Genomic DNA, 24,182 nt, shown 5'->3' with positions numbered 1-24,182 from the left:
GCATCACTGGAAAAAAATGTGCATCTTTCAGATTGATAAGGCTCAACTCTGACAGAAGTCTCAATACTGACTTCAGAAAGTAGAAAAGCACCAGTTAAGCTGATGAGGATTTCCTCTTTGTCAGAAATGGGGGGGGGGGGGACACGACAGGAATGGGACGGGGACAAGGGGGAAATTACTCACAGCACACACAGCACCCCACATAAAAATTGTCCTTGCATTTCTCAAGTCTTTTGTTGGGAAGACTGCAAAGATCAGAAAAAATAACAAAATGCAAACATCCAATAAAGTACAAAAAAAAATGAGGAAATGCATTTTTAGGTGACTTGGCACATGTCCAGCGTCTTGCTCAGAAACACCTCCAGTGACTAGTCCAAGGCATGCAGTCAGTCCACATCTGTTTCTTGCACAGTCTTTGCTTTAGGAACCCCAAAAGCAGACACAAACTCTACTCATCCCTCATGCTCTGCTCATGAAAGGCAAAGATGAATGATACTTTCTCATCACTCAAATCTCTCAGCCACCTTGGTTCAAAAGTAAGCTTTTGCAGACTAATCTTGGCTACAACCAGCTTACATTCAGGGTCACTCTTTTTTACTCCCCCCTCAATTTTTTATTGTCTTGCCTTCTTTGGCAGTCTTTGAGAACTAAGGATCGTCATCATGCCATTTTCTTCCCCTCCCACCATTCTTTTGACAAGATCCTGAGGCCTGTTAGTCTTGTCATAAAAAGCACAAAACTTCTCTCAGGTTGCTGATGAAGACTATATGATGGGGAAAGTGAACTACCCAGAGAGGTGGGGCACAGGCATTTCTTTGCTGAGCATTTGTGGATCTGACTGCTCATCGTGACTACTAACACTTCAGAGCAGAGGATACAGGGAAAGTCATCTCATAACAAGCATGCTTGACAATAGCACATCCATTGCACCAGAGTAACACGTCCAGCCAACCGACATTACGGCCCTTTACCTACCACTGCACCACTGTTACGGATTAAAAGCCATTCTGGTATGTCTGCACAGTTCTTTCAAGCCCCATCTTTAGCTAAGCACAAACAATAGAATGTCCACATGGAGGGAGGGGAAAAAGACAATCACACACACCATAGTGGTAGAACAAAAAATTCCGTAGCAAACACCAGTACACATTTTCATGACTGTAGTACACAGATGGATAAGCACTGAGAGAGCACTGTATGTAAAAAAGGTATTTTTTGCTCAAAAGCAATTTTTGCAGACTTTTCATCAGAAATACTACACACAGAAGAAATAAATATTCAAAACAAATTGACAAGTTTTAAAACTCCTTGACCAGGCAAGCACATGTTACAATTTGGACCTCAGAATAAACGTGGTTTTTTTTTTTTTCGAAACAAGAACTAGGTAAGGAAACCAGAACTAAAACTATTGGTATTAAGCAGTTTAATAAAATAAGTTAAAACCATCCTTAAATTGTATTGTGAGGAGCAACAGGAAGATGTTAAAGAGCACACCAAAACTTGAATCAAAATCTTGAAATTCCCCATTTTTAATGCACTGAAGAGTAAGGCATTCACACATAGTACTGTCAGCCATTCAAATCACCATTATTCTCCAGAATTTGTAAGAAGCACTGTCATCTGCTCATGTCATTTGTATTTACTGAAAATTAATCTTTCTGTCTTGTCAGCTCCAAGTGATCTCGCTAACAATCAGCAACAACTATTTTATGCCATTTGGCCAGAAGGAAGAAGAGCATTTTCACTCACCACTAGTTGTGGCATTAACATTGAAAAACAAAGGGCAATTCTCATGTGAGAAACAAAGGGAAGGTTTTTTCCTTGCCTTGCAGTATCTACAGATTCTTTTGGGTTATGTCTGACAGTCACTTTTTGTGTCTTCACAGGCTTATTCTTTTCCTAGTGTGAGAGATTCTATCTACAAAGTCACCAGGTAACTAAATGAAGGAAAATTCATGCACAGATAAACCATGCATAGAAATAAATCACACAAGTGAAAACAATGCTTTGGAAATTTATTTTGCAAATAAAGAATTTCTTCATCTATCCACAAATTTAAGAGTATTTGTGGTTATTTAAATACTAATTTGCTCTCAGATTCTATGAGGAAACCTGCATAACACATAGCTACCACAGGTGTAACCAGAGAAGCCTGCTCCACTCAGGTGTGTCAACTGCCCAACCTCAGCATATTTGAGATGTTTCAAAGACTCGGTAAAGATCAAGCACTATCACCACTGCAAGCATTTTCTCAGCTCCTTTACTAAAGAAAACATTAAAATCTTAAGACGCTGTAACCAAATTTATTCAGCTACCTTTGAACCTGGCTGCAAGACGCAGTATGACAAGGTTTAAAAAAAACATAATTAAATACTGAATTCACACAATTTATTCTTATAAATTCTCTACTTCTGAATTGAGAAAGGTAAGTTTTTTTACAAATAGCAGATTTTTATAGCAGATTTTATTGCTTGTATATGCATTCTGAACTGAGCATGGGGCTTGGCATTGATTTGTTTGCTTTTGCATTCAGTTTGACAAGAAGCCTGCCCCTGGAAAGCTTTTTTAAGTTTGGTTCAAAATTCACATTCTTTCATTTGCACAAACAGCCTAGATTTCAAGAGCTGAAGGCAAAATACATAGCAAGCCAAATATCATTTGCCCACCGGAAAGTTAACACAGAGAAAGCAATGAAGCTCCTGAGTGACCAAAGACTAAGTACAATATGCAGAAAAGTAGCTGATAGAAATAATGGGCAAAAAACCACATAGATATAAGCATAAAGGACCAGAATGCTAACAGAGAGCATGACAATCAGATATAGCATATCATCATGTCAACCAGTACTCAGTCTTTATAAATATTAAGGCAAAGAAGGTTTTGAAGACAGCACAATGCATCTGGGACTTTCCCAGGAATAGCCTGTTATTACAACAGGTACAATTTGACTGCATTTGGAAACACCAGGTGAGAATATTGCCATTAAAAATTCAGAAACAGCAAAACAGAACTAGAGTATCCTCAGGCATTAATAATGTGTTCTTCATATACAGATACCTCTTTCTGAGATTTCCTCCAAGATCCCAATTAACCGCTTGATGCGACATTCCATTTTGAATACAAACTGCTACTGATTAAATACAATTTTTTCATTCCACTAGAAGCCATACACCCAAAGTTCTTTCCTCTAGACTATCTCAACTCATCTTATTAAGAAGTCACACAAACTATCAAAACTTTACAGCTGTTAACAAGACATCACCACCCAACTCCCATATTGTAGGTGAAAATTAGGGGAGTTTAACTTCATTCCTTTTTAAAGTACTCAACATTGACTATTGTCTTTTTACAGATACTAAGCAAACTGAGCATGAGCTGCAGTATGCCGTAATAGTGAAGGGGCTAAAGGAGCTTCATTAGCAGAAACACTATCAGTATTATCAAGCAAAACTATTATTCCTCTTCACCTGGCACTTCTAATATGGCATAGGGAATACTGCATCCAGTTTTGGGCCCCTCAATACAACAGGGACACTGATAACCCGAAGGAAGTTCTGCAGAGGGCCATTTAGATGGTGAAAGGCCTGGAAGATTTGCCCCTTAAAGAGAGGATCAGGACACAGGACTTGTTTTAGTCTTAAGAAAAAAAAATTCTGTGGAACCTACAAGCAGCCTTCCAGTACCTACAGTGAGACTGCCCAGAGGACAAAAGCCAAGTGCATACTGCACTATGGAAAGACACGAGAAAACATGATTAAATGGAAACAGATTTCTGCCAGAAACAAGGAAAAGCATTTTCAGCATGAGGATAGTCAAGCATTGGAACAGATCAGACAGAAAAGTTTTGCAGTTCCCATACTTGGAGGTTATCAGCGCTCAGCTGCTTGAAACCCTTTGCACTCTGATCAACCTCACAGGTGAGGCTGAATTATTTTATGATTCCAAGATGTTTAGAGTTTCATTTCCACACTGCTTTGGCACCAAAATCAGCTGACACATCTATAGTTTCAGCTATTTTCCTTACTTCCTCTTTTGCTTTCCTTTTATTAAAAGAAATTGGCAAAAGGCCTTAGAAGACAGTGAGCCAGACGGTCTCTCTACATGCCAGACACTAAACACATGGGCATGTGCAGATAAACCAGGAAACCACAGATCAGACCAAAGTACTTCAGCCACCATTACTCACTACAGAGATCTGTTAGCCCAAGCCACTCAAGATCCAGTTCCACCTCCTAAGACAAAACATTTATTTTGAGTAAGTGTTCAGTGTTTTGCATTTTTTTCCAGCATCCATCCAAAATGGAATTACTGGGGCTACTTTTAATTTAAGCTGAACAGCAAACACTTTTTAACTTCTCAGATTTAAAATTATCACAATATTAAGACATACCCTATAGATTAAAGAATTAAAAAAGAATGTCACAAAACTACTATTTCCCTAGCAACACACACAATTAGGTCCAAGGAGATTTCTACCAGCGATTCAAGTTATACCACATATTTCTCAAAGCCAAATTATCCCACCTACAGATGGCACTACAGATCACAGCAAACAGTTTAACAGACTGTTCTCTCCCATACACATACTTCCCTCACACGATTACCAGCGTTAAGCGATCTTGCTTTAGATTTGTTAGCTGCTTTGCCAATGCATACCTAAAACCCATTATTTAATTTTTAACGAGAAAACTGTATGCATGTTTCATCCTTTCCAAATTGAATCTATACTCTTTTTTTCTTTCGCTAATTCTTAGTATTGAAAGGGTTAACATTCCTTTCCTGCTTATCACTGTCTTGAACCTTTTTTTTTCTGGGTGGGTTTTTTTTTTTTGGTTTGGTTTTTTTGCCTCATCATCTTTCTCTACTGCAGATCAAAACGAATAAAACTGTCAAATAAGGCTCCAGGAAACATAAAACATGGAAAAGAAAACAGATTGAAGTGAACGGGAAAACTGCAATATGTAGCTCTTTCTCTAATGCAGTACCTATGGGGATTACAAACTCCAGTCTTTTGATCCAGAAGTAGGAAGGCAAAAGCAGAACTAGGCTACGTCCCACTAAAAGTCCTCAGGCAACCTAAGCTTGTACATACAACACTATGCTATGTACATACACAAGCACACATTGCTAAAAAGTCATTCCCAAAGTCAGCTGTGTAGAAAGTTCTTGTAACACAATCCTTAATCACTTTAGGGGAGCATTATATTCCCGCTCAAGCAACTCTCAGATATACGATCAATGTATCAACTGGAAGAACACTTACTTGCCTCACAGTAACTACAACAACATATATCCTTAAGGTAAAAGAAAGCATTGAAAAGTATTACTTCCAAGGCCAATAATTTGCAAACGATTAAAACCTGTCCAGTTCTTACCATCTACAGTCCTACCAGCCCAGCAAGCAATAGAATAGAGATTAAAAAGTAGCTCTGGTTGTATCTGATTAATGAACTAACACTGAATTGGGCAGCAAACTTGCAAGTCTAAAAAAGTAACAGGTTTTGTTACAAACAAACAAAAAAAATAGCTATGAACAAAATCTGACCTACTACACTCGGGTTCCCTCCAATATCTAGTAAATTTCAGCAAGCAAAACAAATTATTGAACACATACTATACCAGAACTGTTATATGCTTAGGCTGATTAAAACCAAATATATAAAATAAATCTCAAGTAGGGACCTAAAAAAAGAAGCATATTATTGAAACCAAAATGCATTACGTTTTACAGGATAAAAACATTCATTTTCAGGTACTACACATAGCAAGTAGGTGGAATATAAGATGTTAATATATTGAAATTTCTCCTCATAATTTCATGATATTTCAGAATATTGAGGGAAAGGTATTGCCTTACAGGCATACAAAGAAAAAAAAACACCACACACAAAAAAAATAAAACAGTCACTGAAGAAGAAAGAATTAAGGCAAATAAAATGTACAAGGTTATACGCTTACTGTAGCAATTTTCATATATATATATGAAAGCTAAGCTAAACTATGACATCCACATATACTAGAGAAAGCAAAAGAAACCAATATTGAATTACTACTCTTCAAAAATGTCCACATTTACTACTACGAAGTGGAAGCAGTATTCTACCTAATGAAATGCACAAGGTGACATTTACTGTAGGTGACAAACTATGAGAAAAATTTGGTTTCAGTTTCACATAAACTAGGATCAACACCAATATAAGCAACTATGTTTTTAAATACTCCAGTAAATGTAAACTCTGACCTTCATATACAGAAGGTCAAGCAACTGTTTGACTTTCACATGATACTTGAGAGAAGTCTGAAGGAAGACAGGTGGCTTTGTCACAATGCTCAAATCTGGGCCACCTAGAAATAACAAAGCAATTCACACTATATCAGGTTCTGTTCAGTAACACTATATACCATGGCTACCAGACCATACTGGAGAAACAGCTGTATTATCTAGCAAACAGTTCAGCTGGGAACATACACTTTTGTCTATGGTGAGACTTCCCAAGTAAGGCCATTCTTCCTTTCAACACATCAGTCATCTTGCCATGATAATGTGCCTGTTGTCATTGCTGCAGTGTCATGGACAAGCACTTGTATTCCTGGCAATCTATTAGCACATGAGAATAATAACGAAACATGCACTTTTATAATTTATACCTTCATACGCATCTTTATGTAAAATTTAGAAAGATAAAGGGATACCACTACTTTGTACCTGATAAGTCTTTCTTGTTGTGGGCATCTCAGTCACAAAATGATCAAACTTTTTATAGGATTAGTTTTCCAGTTTCTGGAGGGGGGTCAGGGGAAAAATAATCACAAAGCCTGGATTTAACAGTATGCACTATTCTGCACTTCAGATTTCAACAGGTCTCCCCTGTAGGGGAAGCACATAATGTGCTACGGTTGGAACAGCATAACACAAATCTCATAGTAGGAGATACCTGCTTCACAATCCTAGCTGCTGGAATTAGAAGCATGCTTAACAGTAACAAAATGGTTTGATAGGAATATAAGTAAGTCCATTACACTGTTCCAGGGTGTATTAGAGGAAAAAAAGGTAATAAGAAGCAACACTTAAATCAGCTGTACTGCTTTTCAAGACCTTCAGTAAGGGCAACTGCCCATGTACAGCTCTTTTGGTACTTAGGAAAACATTTAAAACATTTTTGCGAAGCCTCTTACATCTTGTATAGGCACAAAATGTTATCTTCCTTTTTTACATTTGCCTACAAACACAGAAAAATTCAGTTTCCCAAATAAGTGTTCAATTCTTTTAAACAGCATCAAGTCTTTCCATCACTCTTCATTTCTTTTGAAGCTTTAGATCTTCCTTGTAAATCTCTCTGAAGCATTCAAATTCTTCTAAGTATTTTTTACACCACAGTACCTTAAATTTGACAGCATTTCCAGCAAGTCCTTATGCAGACCAAATAGAACAGTTTTGAACCACACTGATGTCAATAAGGTGTTTCTTTTCGTGTATTAACATGACATGGTTGACTCACCTTGAGATTCAAGTGACCCAGATCTTTACCAAGAAAGAATTTATTAACTCTTCACCTTCTACAGGTGCTACTTTAATACAGCCAAAGTGCAATGTAAACCAACACTGTACTTGGTCCTGCTGAACTAGAGCCTTCCCATTAATTACTTCAGGTGCTCAAAGCTTCATTCTAGTCTTAGCTTCTGAAGCAGCAACACACCATTCTTCTCCCATGGTTTAATTTATAATTTAATTAGAATATTTTCACTAAAAACTCAAAGTAGGATGCATCTTTTTAGAAACTGATATATTGTCTCAAAAGATAGCCAGTTAAACCATGCCAAAAGTTTTACTGATATCAGAATTTATCCCATGTACTACTTCTTCCTACCACAAGTACTGTCAGCACTTTAGAAAGCAGCTTTTTGACAAAACTTAACAACTATGATGGCTATTATTTGGTTTCTTTATCACTTTCAAGGAGCTACAAAAAGACTGTAGAATCCTTCCCAGTAACTGTTAAATCTGGATCCTCCTTTCCTGCCTTGCTCATACATTTGCCATTTTTAAAAGGTAGTGTTTACCCATCTGCAATTTTCTGAAACTTCAAAAGAGCAACTGTAGTGACTCTTCAATTGCCTTATTAAGGTCTTTGCACATGAAAACATAAAATGCATTAGAACCAGCTTATTTCAAGACATCTCAGAAGACAAAATAATCTTTGCCTATCCTTGCCTACCCTACTGTCTACAGTTCATTTTGCCCCTGGCTTCTAAGAGATTCTATTTCCACCATATCCACCATAGTTGTTCTACAGCTGTAAGACTAAGACTTAGTTGATGTCATACAATAAATAGAATCATGGAATCACAGGCATAGCACAATGGTGTTTTCCCTACTATTGCTCATATACCCTATCATTATTCCACTTTCTCCAAAGATGACAATTCTTAGAGTTTTCATTAAGGTTACTATGATGACAGCGGCCTTTTCTATGCAATTTCAGGTAACTAAGTTTCCAAAAAGAAAGACCGTTTAAGTTATCCAGTGTATAATCAAGATTCACAAAAAACCAAAGGAAAATAATCCACTCCTACACCTTAAGTTCAACTAAACTTTTAATGTCTCAGTTTTCAATTACTTATAAACCTGTAAAATACAGTATACCTACCTGCTCATTTTCTTCACATAAAGAGATTTTAGTGACTGTTCTTGGCAATATGCAACTTGTCCCTAGTCCCTAACTAGGTTAATCTTTAATCTGCTCATTTTCTACTTTGACAGAACACAACATGACTCTTGGACTTCCTCTACAGTTTCCTTTAAGGCATTTCTGATGAATTTTATATTAGCTTCAGTATGACAAAGGTAAAAAAAAATAGAATAAGCACAAGCACTTTTCTGTTTTTACCTGCACAAATTCACTAGCATATCACACACTTGCTTGTGTCCTGCAGCTAAGTGACCTTTCTTACACAGCCCAAAGAGTATCTAACAGAGGTTACTCAATAAAGCATCCTAACAACCTCACATTGCTGGGTAGTACGAGCTCCCACATTTCCCTGCAGGCTGCAGCACTCATCCTTTGGCTGGTCTTCCCCAGTGCTCTTCCTGAGCTCTACTGCCACTTCATGAAAACGGGTCATCACAGCACACTACTTTCATTTATGACTGAGAAACACACACTTTTTCCAATGCTCAGGATTGAGGGCACACTTGAAAGAAAGTTCACCCCTTTGGGGACAAATAATACGTCTGACACAAAAAAAAAAAAAAAAAAAAAAAAATCAAGCAATGGTGTAACTAACTTGAGCAGGGAGATTTCAATGTAGTACACATCAACATGCATTTCCCTACTCCGTTTTTTCACCACTCTCCAATAACTCTATTCACGTTAAAAAATATATATAAATGTGTTTTTATATTTTCCTTCCAGAACACAGCTGCTTAAGTAGCAGAGAATTTCTTATGAAGAAACGGAGAAGTTTACCATCAGAAAAGATTTAACTTCAGATTTCCCAAACTGCTAATGAAGTAATGACTAAAGAGTTGTCAGCATGGATGAGTATAAGCATACTAAGCCTGTCATCAAAGTTCCAAATTCAGAGCATGAATCCAATTTAATGGTCACTTAAGGGTATATTTGACAACCAAGTTTATAAATTTTTGACTAAGCAAAATGCACACATCTTCATTAAACATTCCAATAATTAAATCCTCTATATTACTATCAATCTTAATTCAAGTTTTCTATGGAAATAAATATTTTATAAAATGAAGGAAGTGTAGAGAACACTGTTGAGCTAATAGTCACAAAAAGAAAAATAAACCAAAGATTTCTTTATCATACCTCTACACTTGGGCTAAGGCTGCTGGGTAGTGTTTCTGATGTCACTGTTGTGCTCGGAAGGCTGGAGAAGTCCCAGGTATTCACAGGCTGTATTGGTTCAGATGGCTGAGAGTGATCAATACATTTTGGATTGTCCAACAAGGTCACTTCATAAAATTCTTGAATATCTAAGGATGTCCAAAAAAAGAAGTTAGGCTTTATAGTTACTGTAACATTCTGATATTAACCATATCTTCCCCCTGCAAAACAAATTAGATACCTAATACTTTATCTACCTATTACAGACAAAGGTTTATCACCCAGGTCATTTGAACTTCCTTAAAGGCCACACAACTCACTCTCTATGCCCTGTATCTCAGAGCCAATTTGTCCCCACTTACTTTGGGCTTCTGCTACCGACCCCAATAGCACGATCTGCAGCAGGAACAGCAGAAGTGTATGGAGTAACTGCAGTAGAACACTGGAAGGGATGGGTTGTCTATACTTCAAGTTACGGTATGTGTAATTTCAGTTAACGTAGCTTTTGGTTATTTGAAATCTACTCTTCAAGGGCAGTATAAGAAGGTCTTTTTTTCAGTACATGTTTTAATTAAATGACCACAGAAATAAAAGTGATCATTTTATATACATATACTGATGACATCACCAAGAGAGAAGTTGCAAGAAATTAGGAAAAAGGAGATTGATCAGGACATATCATCATCTGCTTTTTCAGCCTAAGTAACACAACTTGGATGAAACTTTTAACAGTATGAATTACAAGTCATACTTACGAATTAATAAACACTTTTTTTTCTTTTTTTTATAACCCTGAAGACTCAACTGGAAACTTTGGTAGAACAAATACCTAGTGGCATTAGGGTTTTTTATTGACATCCTATCCACTACATGAAGCACCAATAAAAATAACACAATCTAAAGCAGCATCAAAGGTATTTCTATCAAGTATAAGATATGAAATTTGCTACCACAACTATAAACACATCTATCAACACTCAAATTAAAAAAGATAAAATTAAGACATCTGAAAAGTTACAGGCTAAGGAAAGGGCAGACAAAGAAGTTGTCTTGTAAAGATTTTAGTCTCTTCTGTGAGGTATAAATCTGCTAAAGAGGAGCTGTAAATTACACCAACTTCACAGAAGACAAATATATAGATACAGTTGGTCCAAGAAGTAAATAGGACCCAGGCACAAATAAGGACACTGAACTGCAAAATCTTGTCGTTTTCAACAGCTGTTCAGGGTCATAGCAGAGACATAGCAATTAACTCTTTTATAGACCTGCACCACAAAAGATAGACAATGCACATAAAAGAAGCCTTACTGTTGGTGGTGGTCCAGTCTTAGATTATTTTTTTATATATATATATAAACATACACACACACACTGCACTCCTGCTCTCTACTAGTCCAGAAAACTGCTATTTTCATTTTCCATTTGTATCCTTTACCTGAGCAAGAGTCAAATTCCTATCAACTGCTTACATTAATTTTTAAAGTTATACTTGCTCTTAGCGCTGCTGATTGGAAGAAGTAGCAGTGTGGGTTGCTGAAGATGTTAAGTGACCTAGATATAAAGGAGCAAAGCAGCCTAAGAGATACAAATTGCCTTTAAATCCATCTTTCACATTAGCTCCCTCAGTTGCAAATTTGCCTTGTAGCTGCATTAACAGTAATATATCAATCAAGAACAATAAGGTAATCACCCTCCCCCCCCCCAAGAGTACTTTGTATATTAAAATATGCAGTGCTTTCAGTTGATTCTATAGCTGCAATCACCAGCAACCAAGCCAGGAAGATCACTACATTATTTATGGGAAGGGGCTATTTGCGTAACTGTTTTGCAGCAGAAATCTAGGGCACCACTTCTCAATTCTGCTACTGTTCTTTTAAGTCCCTGCCAGCTGAGGTAGCCACTTACTCATACTGCAGAATGACTTGTTTCAAAAAGTATGTTATTTCCCAAACATCTTCTCCACTTCTCTGTGGAAAACACTACAATAGGCTTATTACTGAAAGATGTCAGAAATATATACACTACTTATTTCTGAGGATTAGTTTCTGTTTATCCTGAACTTGCTCCAAAATCCCTTAAGTTTCTAGGAACTTGGTGTCTATATAATAATATGCACTATTCTTTTTAAAAATTTATTTACATTTTTGCTATTCAGAATGAAAACATTAAGTACTTAGGAGTGTAGGCAAGCAGTCTATGCACCCTGTGCATTAGGCCTATAGAGAATAAGTGCTAGACACTTGGATTTTTTTAAAGACAGAAATTCAGGCCATACCTCATTCAACCTAAAATATTTCTTCTTCTGGTCTACTGCTATGTATCAGCTCACAAAATTATTTAATCACATGAGCACACTTAAATATCTACTTAAGTCATATTAATCAGTGGATGCATTATTAGCATATGAAAAGTTCTAACATTTTCCTAATTCTTACAAGTAGCAGGTAGTAAAATACTAAGTTTTTTTGTTGGGCTGTTTTGGGGGTTTTTTAGTTATACTTGTGGTTAGATTCCCTCTTAAAGCTAGATGTGCTTTCTTCGTTCTTGTTTTTTAAATGTTCCAGCCCCTTCCTCCCACATTAATTCCAAGATATATTACAGCTCAAACAAAGTTACAGAAAAATAATTCAAATCAGACATTACACAAAAGGAAAACACAGATGGGGAACATTTCTAACTAGAGGGGAAACACTAGAAGAGCTGACTGACACTAGAAAATAATAGGGGAAAAGTTTCAGGAAAGCCAAATTGACTAAAAGTGATTTATGATAGGCAACACAGAAAATCATCCTGGAATCATATCAGCTTACAAGTAAAACTACATTAAGTGACCAAATCAGCAATATGTGGGATGGCAACAAGAATAAAAGTCTATACAAAGCAAGTGACAGACTACCAGTTTTGAACAGGAGGACTCTTAGGAAACTTTTCTTCTTAACTTACTAGTAGTGTGAAAAGCTAAGCAGTCGTGACAAACACGGTGTTTTTTTTCAGTATTCCTTACAGTAGAAGTTGACCAACTGAAAGCAGGTTGCTGGTGCACTCCCTGCTCCCTCTCACCTCATATTCTCCACTCATCTTAGCTGTTCTTTGAATAGGTTCATTCACCAGTATTGTGATACACTAGAAGCTAACACTGCTCATTACTAAAGCAAACAAGCAAGTTACCTACCCAATATAATTTCAAACCCAAATCAACTTCACAGGGGAGTTCCAGGTTTACTAAATCTACAACACAGTAACTGAAAGAGCAGCAGAACTGCAGAAGCAAACAAATTCTTACAACATCTTGTAAATTAACTGTATTTGATGGCACTGCAAGAGCCTACAACAATTCTGTCTAGAGGATCTGCCTCTGAGGACAAGGATTCCAGCTGCAACATGACACCATTCCTTCAGATAGATTTCTTCCCTGCTCCTTAGTAATCAGACACAAGGCCTCTGCTTGCCATTTCTACTGGTATGCGGAGTGTCTGATATTTTTTGCTATATATTCATAAAGTACACTTGTAATCAAGGGTAACTTAACATCAGCATGTTCTAAAAATCTGTCAAGGCAAGATCTCTACATGCACCTTTCCTATAGAAAGGAATATGTAATTTTAGTATAGTCAGCCAGTAAAATAAAGCTGAGCAGAATTCTTCTCTGCATTCACTTATGCAGGAACCTTTTGATAACAGTAACTTTGCAAGTCAAAGATCAGATACCTATAACTGCATTTTCTTAAGCGAATGGTGTAACCCTGTAAACAAGGTGTTGGCATTGCTTATAACAGACCATGAGCCCCATGCTAAGCTAATAACCAGGCATATGGACTTGTCTTGGCCTACCTGGAGCTTTGTTTTAGCTTGTCCAACAGCAATTATCTAAAGACCAGGTGACTTACCTAATCTGAATAGCTTTCACTTAGCTTCAGATGATTGTGTGATGTAACACCTATTTTAATAAATATTTATATATAAAATACACACAACTTACACAGTAATAATACTTTAATATTTAAATATATAAATTTGCATATAAATGTTCTCCACATTCCATATATACTTGTATGTAAAATCAATAGGGTTTACGTCACTCAATTGTTCGAAGCCAAGTAAAAAGCTGTACTTCGGTACACGCACACACACAGATTATACATAAAAGTATGCATGTATTTCTGTAGCTAATAGGAATCATAACAAGTAGTTATTCTGTAGAAAACGAGTTGCCTATGACCCCAGAACAAAAAGCTGCATAGAGGAACCCAAGCACACAATGACAGCAGAGGCCTTGAAAATAAAGGCACAGGTTGATATTGGAGACCTCAAGGCTAAAAGCAACCCAATTGCTAATTACTGGTCAAAGGAGATCAACCTTGTGAACTTGGCATGAACAGTTTAAGGGATAACAGAATAAAGAACAAGCATCCAGCATATGTAAAACAGACTGTATATGCAAGAAATTCTATTGTAATATGGAACTGCAACGTACTGAAGAACAAAGCACAGAGCATATTAGCAGTCAAAAGTAACCTCAAGAAAACACAACAGTGAGAAGAAACAATCAATCCCATACAACTCCATGGGAAGCACCCCTTGTACCACTCTGTCTCCCATTCCCTGTTCTTCCCTGCCCATATTTTAGTATGCTCTGGCTTTCTAACAATTATTAAGCACCTCACTGCATTTTTTTATGTCATGTTGTTATTTAGGTAGCTGATGTTGGACTTTTAATATTATGGTATAGAAGGAATCACTAAAATTTCATCAGAATTTACTGCTTATCTCCTGGAAGGAGGTTGTAGCAAAGGGGTGTCAGTCTCCCAAGTAACAAGTGACAGGACAAGGAAATTGCCTCAAGTTGTGCCAAGAGAGGTTTAGACTGGATATTAAGAAAAATTTCTTCTCCATATCCATTTAACAGTAGTAAACCAAAATTTAAAGTATACGATTAATGATCAACAAGAAAATACAAATACAAAGAAAAGCTTCATATCTATTTACCAAACAATGACCAGAGTCAACAAAGTATTCTCTTTGTGTATTCATCGGTTGGTTGTCTTGTGTCACGGTTGGTGCGTCTGGACAAAAATAGATGTTTGTATTCATACTATGAAAAGTGAAAACCAACCTCATCACAACCCATGTAAAGCCCCTTTCAAGGTTTGTTGTCTTATTTTGGTTTGGGGTTTTGTTGTTTAAGGTTTATTTCTTCTTTAAAAACAGACTATTGCTGTGTGCAATAAAGACTTCTTACAAATGAAAGTTACAAGTTGCAGTGCAGCTTTCTCACCACACAAGTTCTATTCTATGGTACCCTTTGCTACAAGCTACAGCATCCAGCTACTTATCCTCAGCCCTTCCACTTTTTTCAGCAACTTGTGTCCCACACTTTGAACCTCCCTTCAGCATACACTTTGTTAAACTCAAAACTCCAAGAGATGCTATTTTCCACTTCTAACACAAATGCTCCTTAATTTGCACTCAACTGAAACTGCCCTCATCTAACCTCGGATCTAGTTGTTTTTATTCCTATAGCTGCTTTTTGCAGTCAGACATGTTCAACTCCTTGCCAGTTTGTCCACTTATGCTTTCCAAACTATTCATTCGCATTTTCCTCATTGCTTACTAATCATCTTGCCATATCTGCACGTTGCCTCTTCCCAGTTTTCCTCCAGAAACCTACAGGGTCTTCTTTACATTCAGAACTAAGGTAGGGAACAAAATAAATAAATAAATAAATAAATCTAAGTTGGCATCACACAGCCAAAAAAGTGACATAATAATCTTCTGCTCTTCCAGACTCCTTTCACTTTAACACCACATCATGCTCTCTTAGTCATCAACCTAAGCCTAAAAACAAACAAACAAAAAACCTCACTGAAACTACAAATGAACTCCCAGTTATCTCACTCCCTACAAATACCTCAACCCCAGTTGCATATTAGCCACTAGAATAACATACTATTTTTCTTTAAAGGATGTATTTACTATTGCCTTTAGTTGGATCTAAACAACTCTCAGGAACAAGTGAAATTTTACTGTTAAATCTTATATGTAGGATGTGCCTCAAAGAGTGTCCATATAGGACATACCAAAAAAAAAGAAACTATTTTCAGGATGAGTTCACTCAACATTCCAAGTAGAGCTTTCACACAGGTACTGTGTGCTGCTTCTGAACTCAGCTAAGAAGAAACTGATGCTTGTGCTGTCTCCTCTACCCACAATAAGGCTCAGAGGCTCCAAGGTAATTATCTGACATTGTCAGCAATACAAGGATGGCTAGCATCGCATCTCCACTAGTGGTAACATCCAGTATCTCTACTAGTGGCAACATTTGCACATTTCCTGCACCTCAATTCTAACCATGTTTCTGAAAACGGGACTTAAATTTGCAATGCTGTCACAGTTTCTCCACACGTTTTCCTTACTGCACCTCTGTCTTAGACCAACTTTTTAATTTCAAGCCAAAATAACTCAGCTTTTATGAGAACTTGGCTGGGAAGATACTCACATGCACAAGATTCCTATAAAAGCTTTACCAAAGAGCTCTAGAGCTGCCCCTAATTTGAAGAAGGAACATGAAGCTAAGGAGGTTATTCTAGTGCCAGCCCTACACCTTTTGTGGTCTTTTAACACTCTTGCAAATCTGGCCTAGTTATAACTCGGGACGCCATCTGTGCAAGGAGACTAGTCAGCTGCTAGAGTTCAGTTTCTCTAAAGATTCACACCACCTGCATAAAGACAAGCACCATCCTGCAAAATACAGGAAACCAGACGCACAGGAGGCACATGGCATTTCAGCTGCAGAGCTAAACAAGATGTTCTGCCCTTGCTGCTGGGGTCATCATGGAAGCAGGCCTAAGATTAAGGCCAAATATCCTGCCTCATGCTTTCCCCCTTTCCTCCGTACTTTACCCAGGTACTGAAGTAAATGTTGAAGGAAATTAGGAGAAAAGCCAGATATCCAGCATGGGAGGAGACAGGCATCAGAACTAGGGAAAAAACAGGTAAAAGCACATAGGAAATAAAGTGAAGCAAGAACAGGATAGAAGATAAACTTTCCCCCGAACCTGGAAACTATACCAATTATTCCAATTTCAACTTTCTTTTCAGCCCGTGAATGAACAGCAGATTTACTGACAAAGTTTTCTTGTCAGTAGTCCTTTTTAATAGAGACTCTGTGAAGAGAATACTGCAACTGATAAATTCTACAATGCAGCTATTCAACACTGGATACACAGTCAGGATAATGACCACAAGGATAATCTTTTGCCACAATACTATTTATCTGCATACCAGTAGCTCCTCAACTTACACTGGTCTTACTTGCTATTTTAGGCTACCAGAAGCGGCACCTAATCCCAAAAATTCAGTACACTGCACTGTCACACACAGATGTAATACAGCATGGAAAACACTTTAAAAAGCAAGTACACAACAACCCCAAAACTCTCCATGCTACTGAACTGCATCACTTGCATACAAAACAAGAGGTAGTTCTTTAAACAGGAGAAGCAATGAGACTGATTATTAGGTACCTTGACAGGGAAGACGTAAAGTTCTTGCAAAAACTGGGACATTTCGAAGCAGTGACAAACTACACAACAGAAGCATGCTAACAAAGACCGAGTTAACACTCCAATCACCTGGACACTAACCAAAACATTTTATCCTCCCTCCATCTGGATAAACAAAAATACATGAAGTACTCAACTAACTTTGACAATACAACCCTAGGTTAAGTCTCTCTGAAACTGACCCACCTTTGCAAAAGTTTCAGGAGACAACAATAAGCATAAACACAGTATATCATCAGGAAACTTGTCTGAAAAGCAAACACCTCAAAGTTGCAAGATTTATATTCTATGGATGTGTCAGCCTCAAATGAGCAAAGATGTATTACAGAAGATGCAGTCTGGAGAAAAATTCACAAAAAATGCAGTAAGGGTAGGATTTCAAAGCAAAAATACCCTGTCTAGCATCTGCAATAGTTCCAGTAGTATCGGAACTCTAATATATAACGGAAGATGCAATATTCCATTATATATAACGGAAGATGCAACTCTCTCTAACCTTTAATAATAATTAAAAAAAGTAGTAATAAAAAAAGCCCAATGATACCAAAAATTTTTGGACTCTTAATGTAAATATTTTTCAACTGAATCTGAAGGAACTTGTAGTGGGGCCTCAGTGACACTTAGAAATGGGAAGCAGTTCACCCAGTAGTCTTCTCTGTGTTAACTGAAGAGCAGTCTTACACAGTGACACATACCCACAACTAAAATTCTCTACAAGGCCTAGGCTGACTTGACAAGTTAACTGTGTCATCATGCCATATGCTCTATTAACTAACTGTATCACTGCAAGAAAAGCTGATACTGAATTTTCACCAAAAGCAAGTACTTTTGGTTTCAGTTATGAAAAGCTTTTGCTTTAACCATGTTTGATTTCAATTTAGCCAGCAAGCACAGAAAGTATTTCCATGCCAGCTAATTGAGAGGGAGCTAAAAGAGCAAGAACATCTAGAGACGCCACACACTGCTCAGATAAACGGGGCCACTTGTCACCTACAGCAGGAATGTGGTCAGTCCATTTTGAGGGGTACCAACTTTGAGGAGTGCTGACCCAGCCTGAAATCTATGGTTGTTTTGTGAATTCAGTTCAGAAAGTCAGTGTGAACCGCACTAAGGAAGCTGAAGAGTATGTTTCACGTTCCTAGATGTTTCAGCCCAGTCAAGCTGCTGATAAATCTGAACAAAGAATTTACCTTAACGCAACCATCAACTTTACATAAATTTCAGAGACCAAACCTCTTTTTCTGGTGTGTAAAAACATCTTAACAGCATTTTTTAAATATTTTGTCCGATTCATAAAGCTCACAAATCCAAACTATGATAAAAAAAAAAACCTTAATGGTTACCGGGGGGAAGCTGTTCTTTGGTTCAGTCAGGATTACTGAAACCACTACATTTTTTTCTGCAAAATTCCCACACTGGATATTTAGCATTAGGAATAGCCAGTGTGTAAGCACAATTCTCAAGGCAGATCTTTATGCAAAAGGACTCCAAGCGAAATAAATCAGACTGCTTATACATATGAAGTTCAACACATTCAAGCTCCCCTAGTCAGATCTGCCAATTTATACCAAAAAGCCTCTATATGCATAGCTATAAAATAATAAATAGGAAAAAAAAATAGAATTATAGATTCAACCAGGTTGGCAAAGACCTCTAACATCATCAAGTCCAGCCTTTACCCCAGGACTGCCAAGTCCACCACTAAACCATGTCACTGAGGGCCTCATGTACACAGTTTTTGAACACAGGGACAGCGATTCCTTCACCTCCCTGGGAAGCCAGAATATCTGCTTGGTTGGCCTTCCCCCTTCACCCACAAACATTCAACCTTCTCACAATATTAAGTTCCAGGCAGTCGATGCACTCCGACATACAATGCAACCCCACTGCCTTTGTTTGCCTATCCTTTCTGAAGAGCCTGTAGCCATCCATTGCAGCACTCCAATAATGCAAACTGTCCCATCACTTAAGACAGACAAGGCAAGAAAGGTAACACAGCCAACTTCACCGAGAGAATGTAGAGATGACTCTTTCAGAATTCCTTTCTTCTGACACCTGTGTAAATGGAGGTTTATTGTCAGGAAAAGGAATATTGTTAAAGTAGTAAACTACCTTATGTTTCCACCTATAACTAGTGATAATTTTAGAAGACTATTTTAATACGGTCAACTGGAGCACTTAACCCATTAAAAACAGACTTAAAGTATACAAAAAAGATAGTGTGTAAAGATAAGTCTGTTTTTTTCCCCTCAGAAAGGCTAGACTTATGCACGCATATGTTCCTCTTATATTTTCAAAAAGATAAATACATCATATCTATACCTTCACAAGAACCCGTACCTTCTCAAGAAGGTAAAAGTGCCTAAATTAGAAGCAGAACTTCTCTGCAGAACTGTTACCTCACTGTTTGAAGACAAATCTGAAATTCTTCACCAAAGTGAAATTAAGTATCTCATGCTTTCATATGTGGATATCTTACTTTGGTGTCTTAATAACTGACTCACCTCTCTTATCATCAGAGTATCAGTAACAAGCTATTTTAACTACAACCAAGAAATTATAAGATAGAAAAGATACCATACAATTCTCAGCCTGTGCAATGGGAAATTTACCTAAAACTGACACTACTCTCAAGCCAATTTTAATTACAGGCCCTTGCTATTCAATTAAAGTCATAGACATCATTACACTTGGCTGGTTGAAGCAATGGCAATGGGAAATACCATGGGCTTTTTCACAAACTGTTTTAAGGAGCCACCTTTGGTTATCAATTTTGTTACTAATATAAAGTTCTTACAGTTATTTAAGATGTAACACTGCTGTGATGTCAATTTCAGAGCAGTGGTTGTTCACACTGACTGGCTAATGGTCCAATTCAAATCATTTAAAGCCATAATTACATATTTAAAAAACAGGTCAAATTTTTAGATTGTTGAGCTAAAATTTGATAGAATTAAAAAGAGAGGACAACATTAAAAAAAGGGCTCAAATATAAAATAATATCATTTACTTTTCAGCATCCAAATGCAAATTCAGGGAGAAGTAACCTTTAATTACTTTATGTGTACCTAAATATGAAATATTGAAAAAATCTGTAGTTTTAAGGAATATTTCATTTTCCCCATTATAAACCCAAAGATACATTTCTGTGCATAAAGTAATGTCTATTTATTGTTTGAAAGAACAGCATTTGATTGCCAAGTTAAAAATTATACTCAAAAGATAACATGAAGTTGACAGCAGATCCTGACTGCAGCCTTCACAAACATTCTCACCTACCAAGAACAGGCAGGTCTTGGAAAAAAAAAACAAACAGAAAAACCAAATACATAAACACCAAAACAAAACAAAACAAAAAAAAACTAAAAACAAAACAAACAAAAAAAACAGAAAATAAATGAATTAAGTTCTCTTTCAGTATTATTAAAAAAAAAAAAAACACAACAAAACCAAACAAAAAAGAAAACACACACCAACCCACAACTATAAGTGGCACACTTTCTGGAAGAAGTATCTACAGGAGAAATAACTTGGTAGTTGAACCTGAAACTTTGTCAGAACATCATCAGGTATTTAAGTTGGGAACAGATCACAACTTCTCTATAAGGCACACTTAATCAGCCACAAAGTAACATGAAATGCAGTATTCAAGGTGAGCCTATCCTGAAGAAAAACCAAATACTTCATTCAGTCTGCTCCCAGATCTTCATAAAAAAACAACAGGTAGGAACAGGCTCGAGGTCTTTCCAGTAACTGCATCCATCCTCCAGACTGCATCTTTTCCACAGAGTCCCCCAATTCTTTACCCCCATCATGAAATAGTCACAACATAAAAAGATGTTTATAGGAAAACCATAGCCAGGAGCACCCTTCCATAAGCAAGAACTCCCCTGATGTATTTCCATGGAAAGACTCAAGCTGACAGCATAAACTGCTTGAGAAGTACTAACCTTCTGCATTAAGCACCTTTCAGAAAAGCAGTTTGGGAACACACGCATACGCTCTGTAACAAACAATTATACACTGAACCAGTAAATGCAAAGTTAATGTAATATTCCCAAAAAAAGCATGACACCCATTATGTATGCACAAAAACTAGGGTCTTATGATTGCAACGTGCAACATCTAACAAGACCAGAAAACAGGCCATGTAGCCCACTCAGGGAACACATGCTTGCTTTACGCTCCTGCAGAAAAGCCAACAGACATGAGGCTGCCTGCTGTTTCAAGTTTAGTGCTACTAGTAAAACAATGAATATCCGTACGTGGATACGAGAAGAAACTGTGTCTTGCAGGTTAGACTATCAAAAGCTAATAGATGGGTAACTTATTCAGTGAAGGGGAAAAATGGATTACTGCATGGATCTTCAAGAGGTTTTTTTTTTTAAATAATAACAAAGTAATTTAAAAAAAAAACACCACACATGTACACACACAGAACAAGAAAAATGGTAATCAACACTGAAGTTTGCCAGGTGAAAATAAAAAGCACAACTGCAGTACATTAAGCTTCTGATACAAGACTTCAACACTGTGATCACCAATAGTGAATCCTCTTCATATGTATCCCACAAAGATTTTCTAGCGTTTCATGATGGAGTTGGTTAATGACAACTGAGTACTGAAGAGAAATTCACAGAGCTCCTCCAAGTAAAAGATTTCTGTAACTGACCTAGTTTCACAGCTACCTTTCAGAAACATACACGATAAGAAAGACACAGCAAGATTACCATCTTCCGAAAACCTACTTAAGATATATGATCCAGAAGAAAACACTCATGCAGGGAGGCATGTTTATGTCTTGCCTGGCCTGTGTTTCTGTCACAACACAAAAAGATATTTCAAGTCCAGACTGGACAGATTCATGGTCTAGTGCAAGGCATCCCTGTCCATGGAACTAGATGATCTTAGGGTCCTTTCCAACCCTAACTATTCTATGATTCTAGGCTGTGGTTCTATGAAGTAAGATACACACCTGTATGACATTAACCACGCAGTAAGCCAAGTAATAAATGTAGCTACAATGTTTGTTAATGGTACAATTCAGACACAGGTTACTCTGTTAGAAAACAAGCATGCAGAAATTGACAAATTTTACTCCAAGGTAAACTAACAAAGCCCTTTCATCCATTAGCTGTCAAAAAGGCAGTAACAATCAAAATCAAGGAGAAAATACAGCTCAGGGCTTCCCTGCAGAAGTTTCCAAATAAAGTCAGAATTCTGAAAGTTGTACTTATGCTTCCCCCCTTCCCCCCAGACATTCATGAAGGAAATTAAAAGCTACATGTTAGTACAACAAGACTTGTGTGAAAATTTTAATCAAAGCACTACAAATTCTCTAGAATTAACAGTGTTTTCACTACACTTTAACATGGAGGGGGAAAAAAAAATCATTGCAGTATACCCTGAGGCATCAGAAGTTTCTTCTTAAAGTTAACTTTGCGCTTCAGATACATGCTTTATGATGTTTCTAGAGTTTCTTCTTCAGGAACATCTGCTGAATCCAACTTCACATTAAAATCATTTTAACTCATTAATTAATCTGTTACATACGGACTCGCCAAAAAAAAATAAAAAAATAATAAAAAAATACTCCTTAGAAAATTTTCAGGCAAACAGTTACGTGGAAAACCAGTCTAAAGTAATCGACAAAAAAAAAGTCAAAGAAAAAACTGCACCAGTTTCAAGCAGTTTGGGCTAGTCAAAAACACTCGAATAAAGGCGGTACATGAAACAAGCGAACTGTTGCTCTCTAATAGCACGTGTGTTACTATGCTAAACAAAAACACAACGACAAAAAGCACGTGGCTTCTAACATAAGGGGAAAATACCTTTTCTTTTTCCTTAACGCTACAAGTGATAGCACAAACAAGAAACGATCGGCTTAAGCACAAACGGAAAGAAGTCAGCCTTTACCTATCAAAGCCTGGAAAAGGTTACTTTGAAAGATACTGATGACACGCTCTATGGAGTTTCGCAGCTGCCGGTCCTCCGCCTGGCTCAGCTTGGAGCGGTACTCCTCCAGGAGGCGCAGGGCTCGCTGGGTATCTGCAAGCGGAGACCAAAGACACGGCTGACCCCGGAGCACCAGGTAAGAGGACGGGGGATGCATGCACTCGCGGAGAACGCAGCAAGCCCCCGCGGTCGGGACCGCCCCAGCCCAGCCCAGCAGCTTCTTTGTTCGCAGCTAAGAAAGCGCGGGCGGGACCATGTCCCTCGGCGGACTCCCACCGCCCGCAGCCCGCGGACCAGCGGCCGCCCCTCCTCGCCCGTCCCGCCGCCGCCCAGCGCAGCTGTTGTCGGGCACCGGCTCTAATAGCCGCTCAGCACCCAGCGCTCACCTTGCTTCCTAACAGGCATGGCGCTCCACCACCGACCGGGACTCCGCCTCACAAACTTTGAGCCCGACCCGGGGCGGCGCGGCGGCGGGGGCGGCGGCGGCGCGGCTCCCCCTGCCGGCCGGGCGCGGGAGGGGCAGCACGGCGGCCGCCCCGCCTGACCGACCCGCCGACCGACCCAACCGCACACCCGCCGGTCGGCTGGCAAAGAGACCGAGCGCCTCCGCTCGGGGCTCCCTCCGCCGTGGCACCTCCGAGGGAGCCGGGTCGCGGCGGGCCGGTACCGGGCAGGCTAGGGTAGGTTAGGGTATGGCAGGGCAGGGCTGAGGCACTCCCGCCACCTCCCGCTCGCACTGCTCAGAAATTCCAAACTTTCCAGCCAAAATGGCGGCCTGGAGGCTGTGGGGAGCCCCCCCACACTCCCCACGTGACCGGGC

General features: G+C 38.3%; 1 protein-coding gene across 19 annotated transcripts in view; it reads right to left on the bottom strand.

The window, feature by feature from the left end:
• Positions 1 to 23,905, bottom strand: part of DLG1 (discs large MAGUK scaffold protein 1) — a 164,229-nt gene extending 140,324 nt beyond the window's left edge. For all 19 annotated transcript variants that reach the window (XR_009743243.1, XM_061452840.1, XM_061452844.1 and 16 more), the window contains exons 1-3: positions 23,749 to 23,905; positions 23,324 to 23,455; positions 9,828 to 9,994 (exon numbers count right to left, since the gene is read on the bottom strand). Coding sequence is in view for 18 of the 19 variants with exons in the window: in XM_061452840.1 (XP_061308824.1) it covers positions 9,828 to 9,994; positions 23,324 to 23,455; positions 23,749 to 23,767 (318 nt within the window). In the remaining variant the exon portion in view is untranslated. The remainder of the gene's footprint in view (positions 1 to 9,827; positions 9,995 to 23,323; positions 23,456 to 23,748) is intronic.
• Positions 23,906 to 24,182: the final 277 nt, after the last annotated feature.

The sequence above is a fragment of the Pezoporus flaviventris genome, unplaced genomic scaffold (genome assembly GCF_033815535.1).
Source record: "Pezoporus flaviventris isolate CSIRO_AGI_PZ_B2104156 unplaced genomic scaffold, CSIRO_AGI_Pfla_v1 ptg000013l, whole genome shotgun sequence".
Lineage (NCBI taxonomy): Eukaryota > Metazoa > Chordata > Aves > Psittaciformes > Psittacidae > Pezoporus > Pezoporus flaviventris.
Note: the sequence above shows the minus strand (reverse complement) of the source record. Positions and strands in the feature narration are given on the sequence as shown.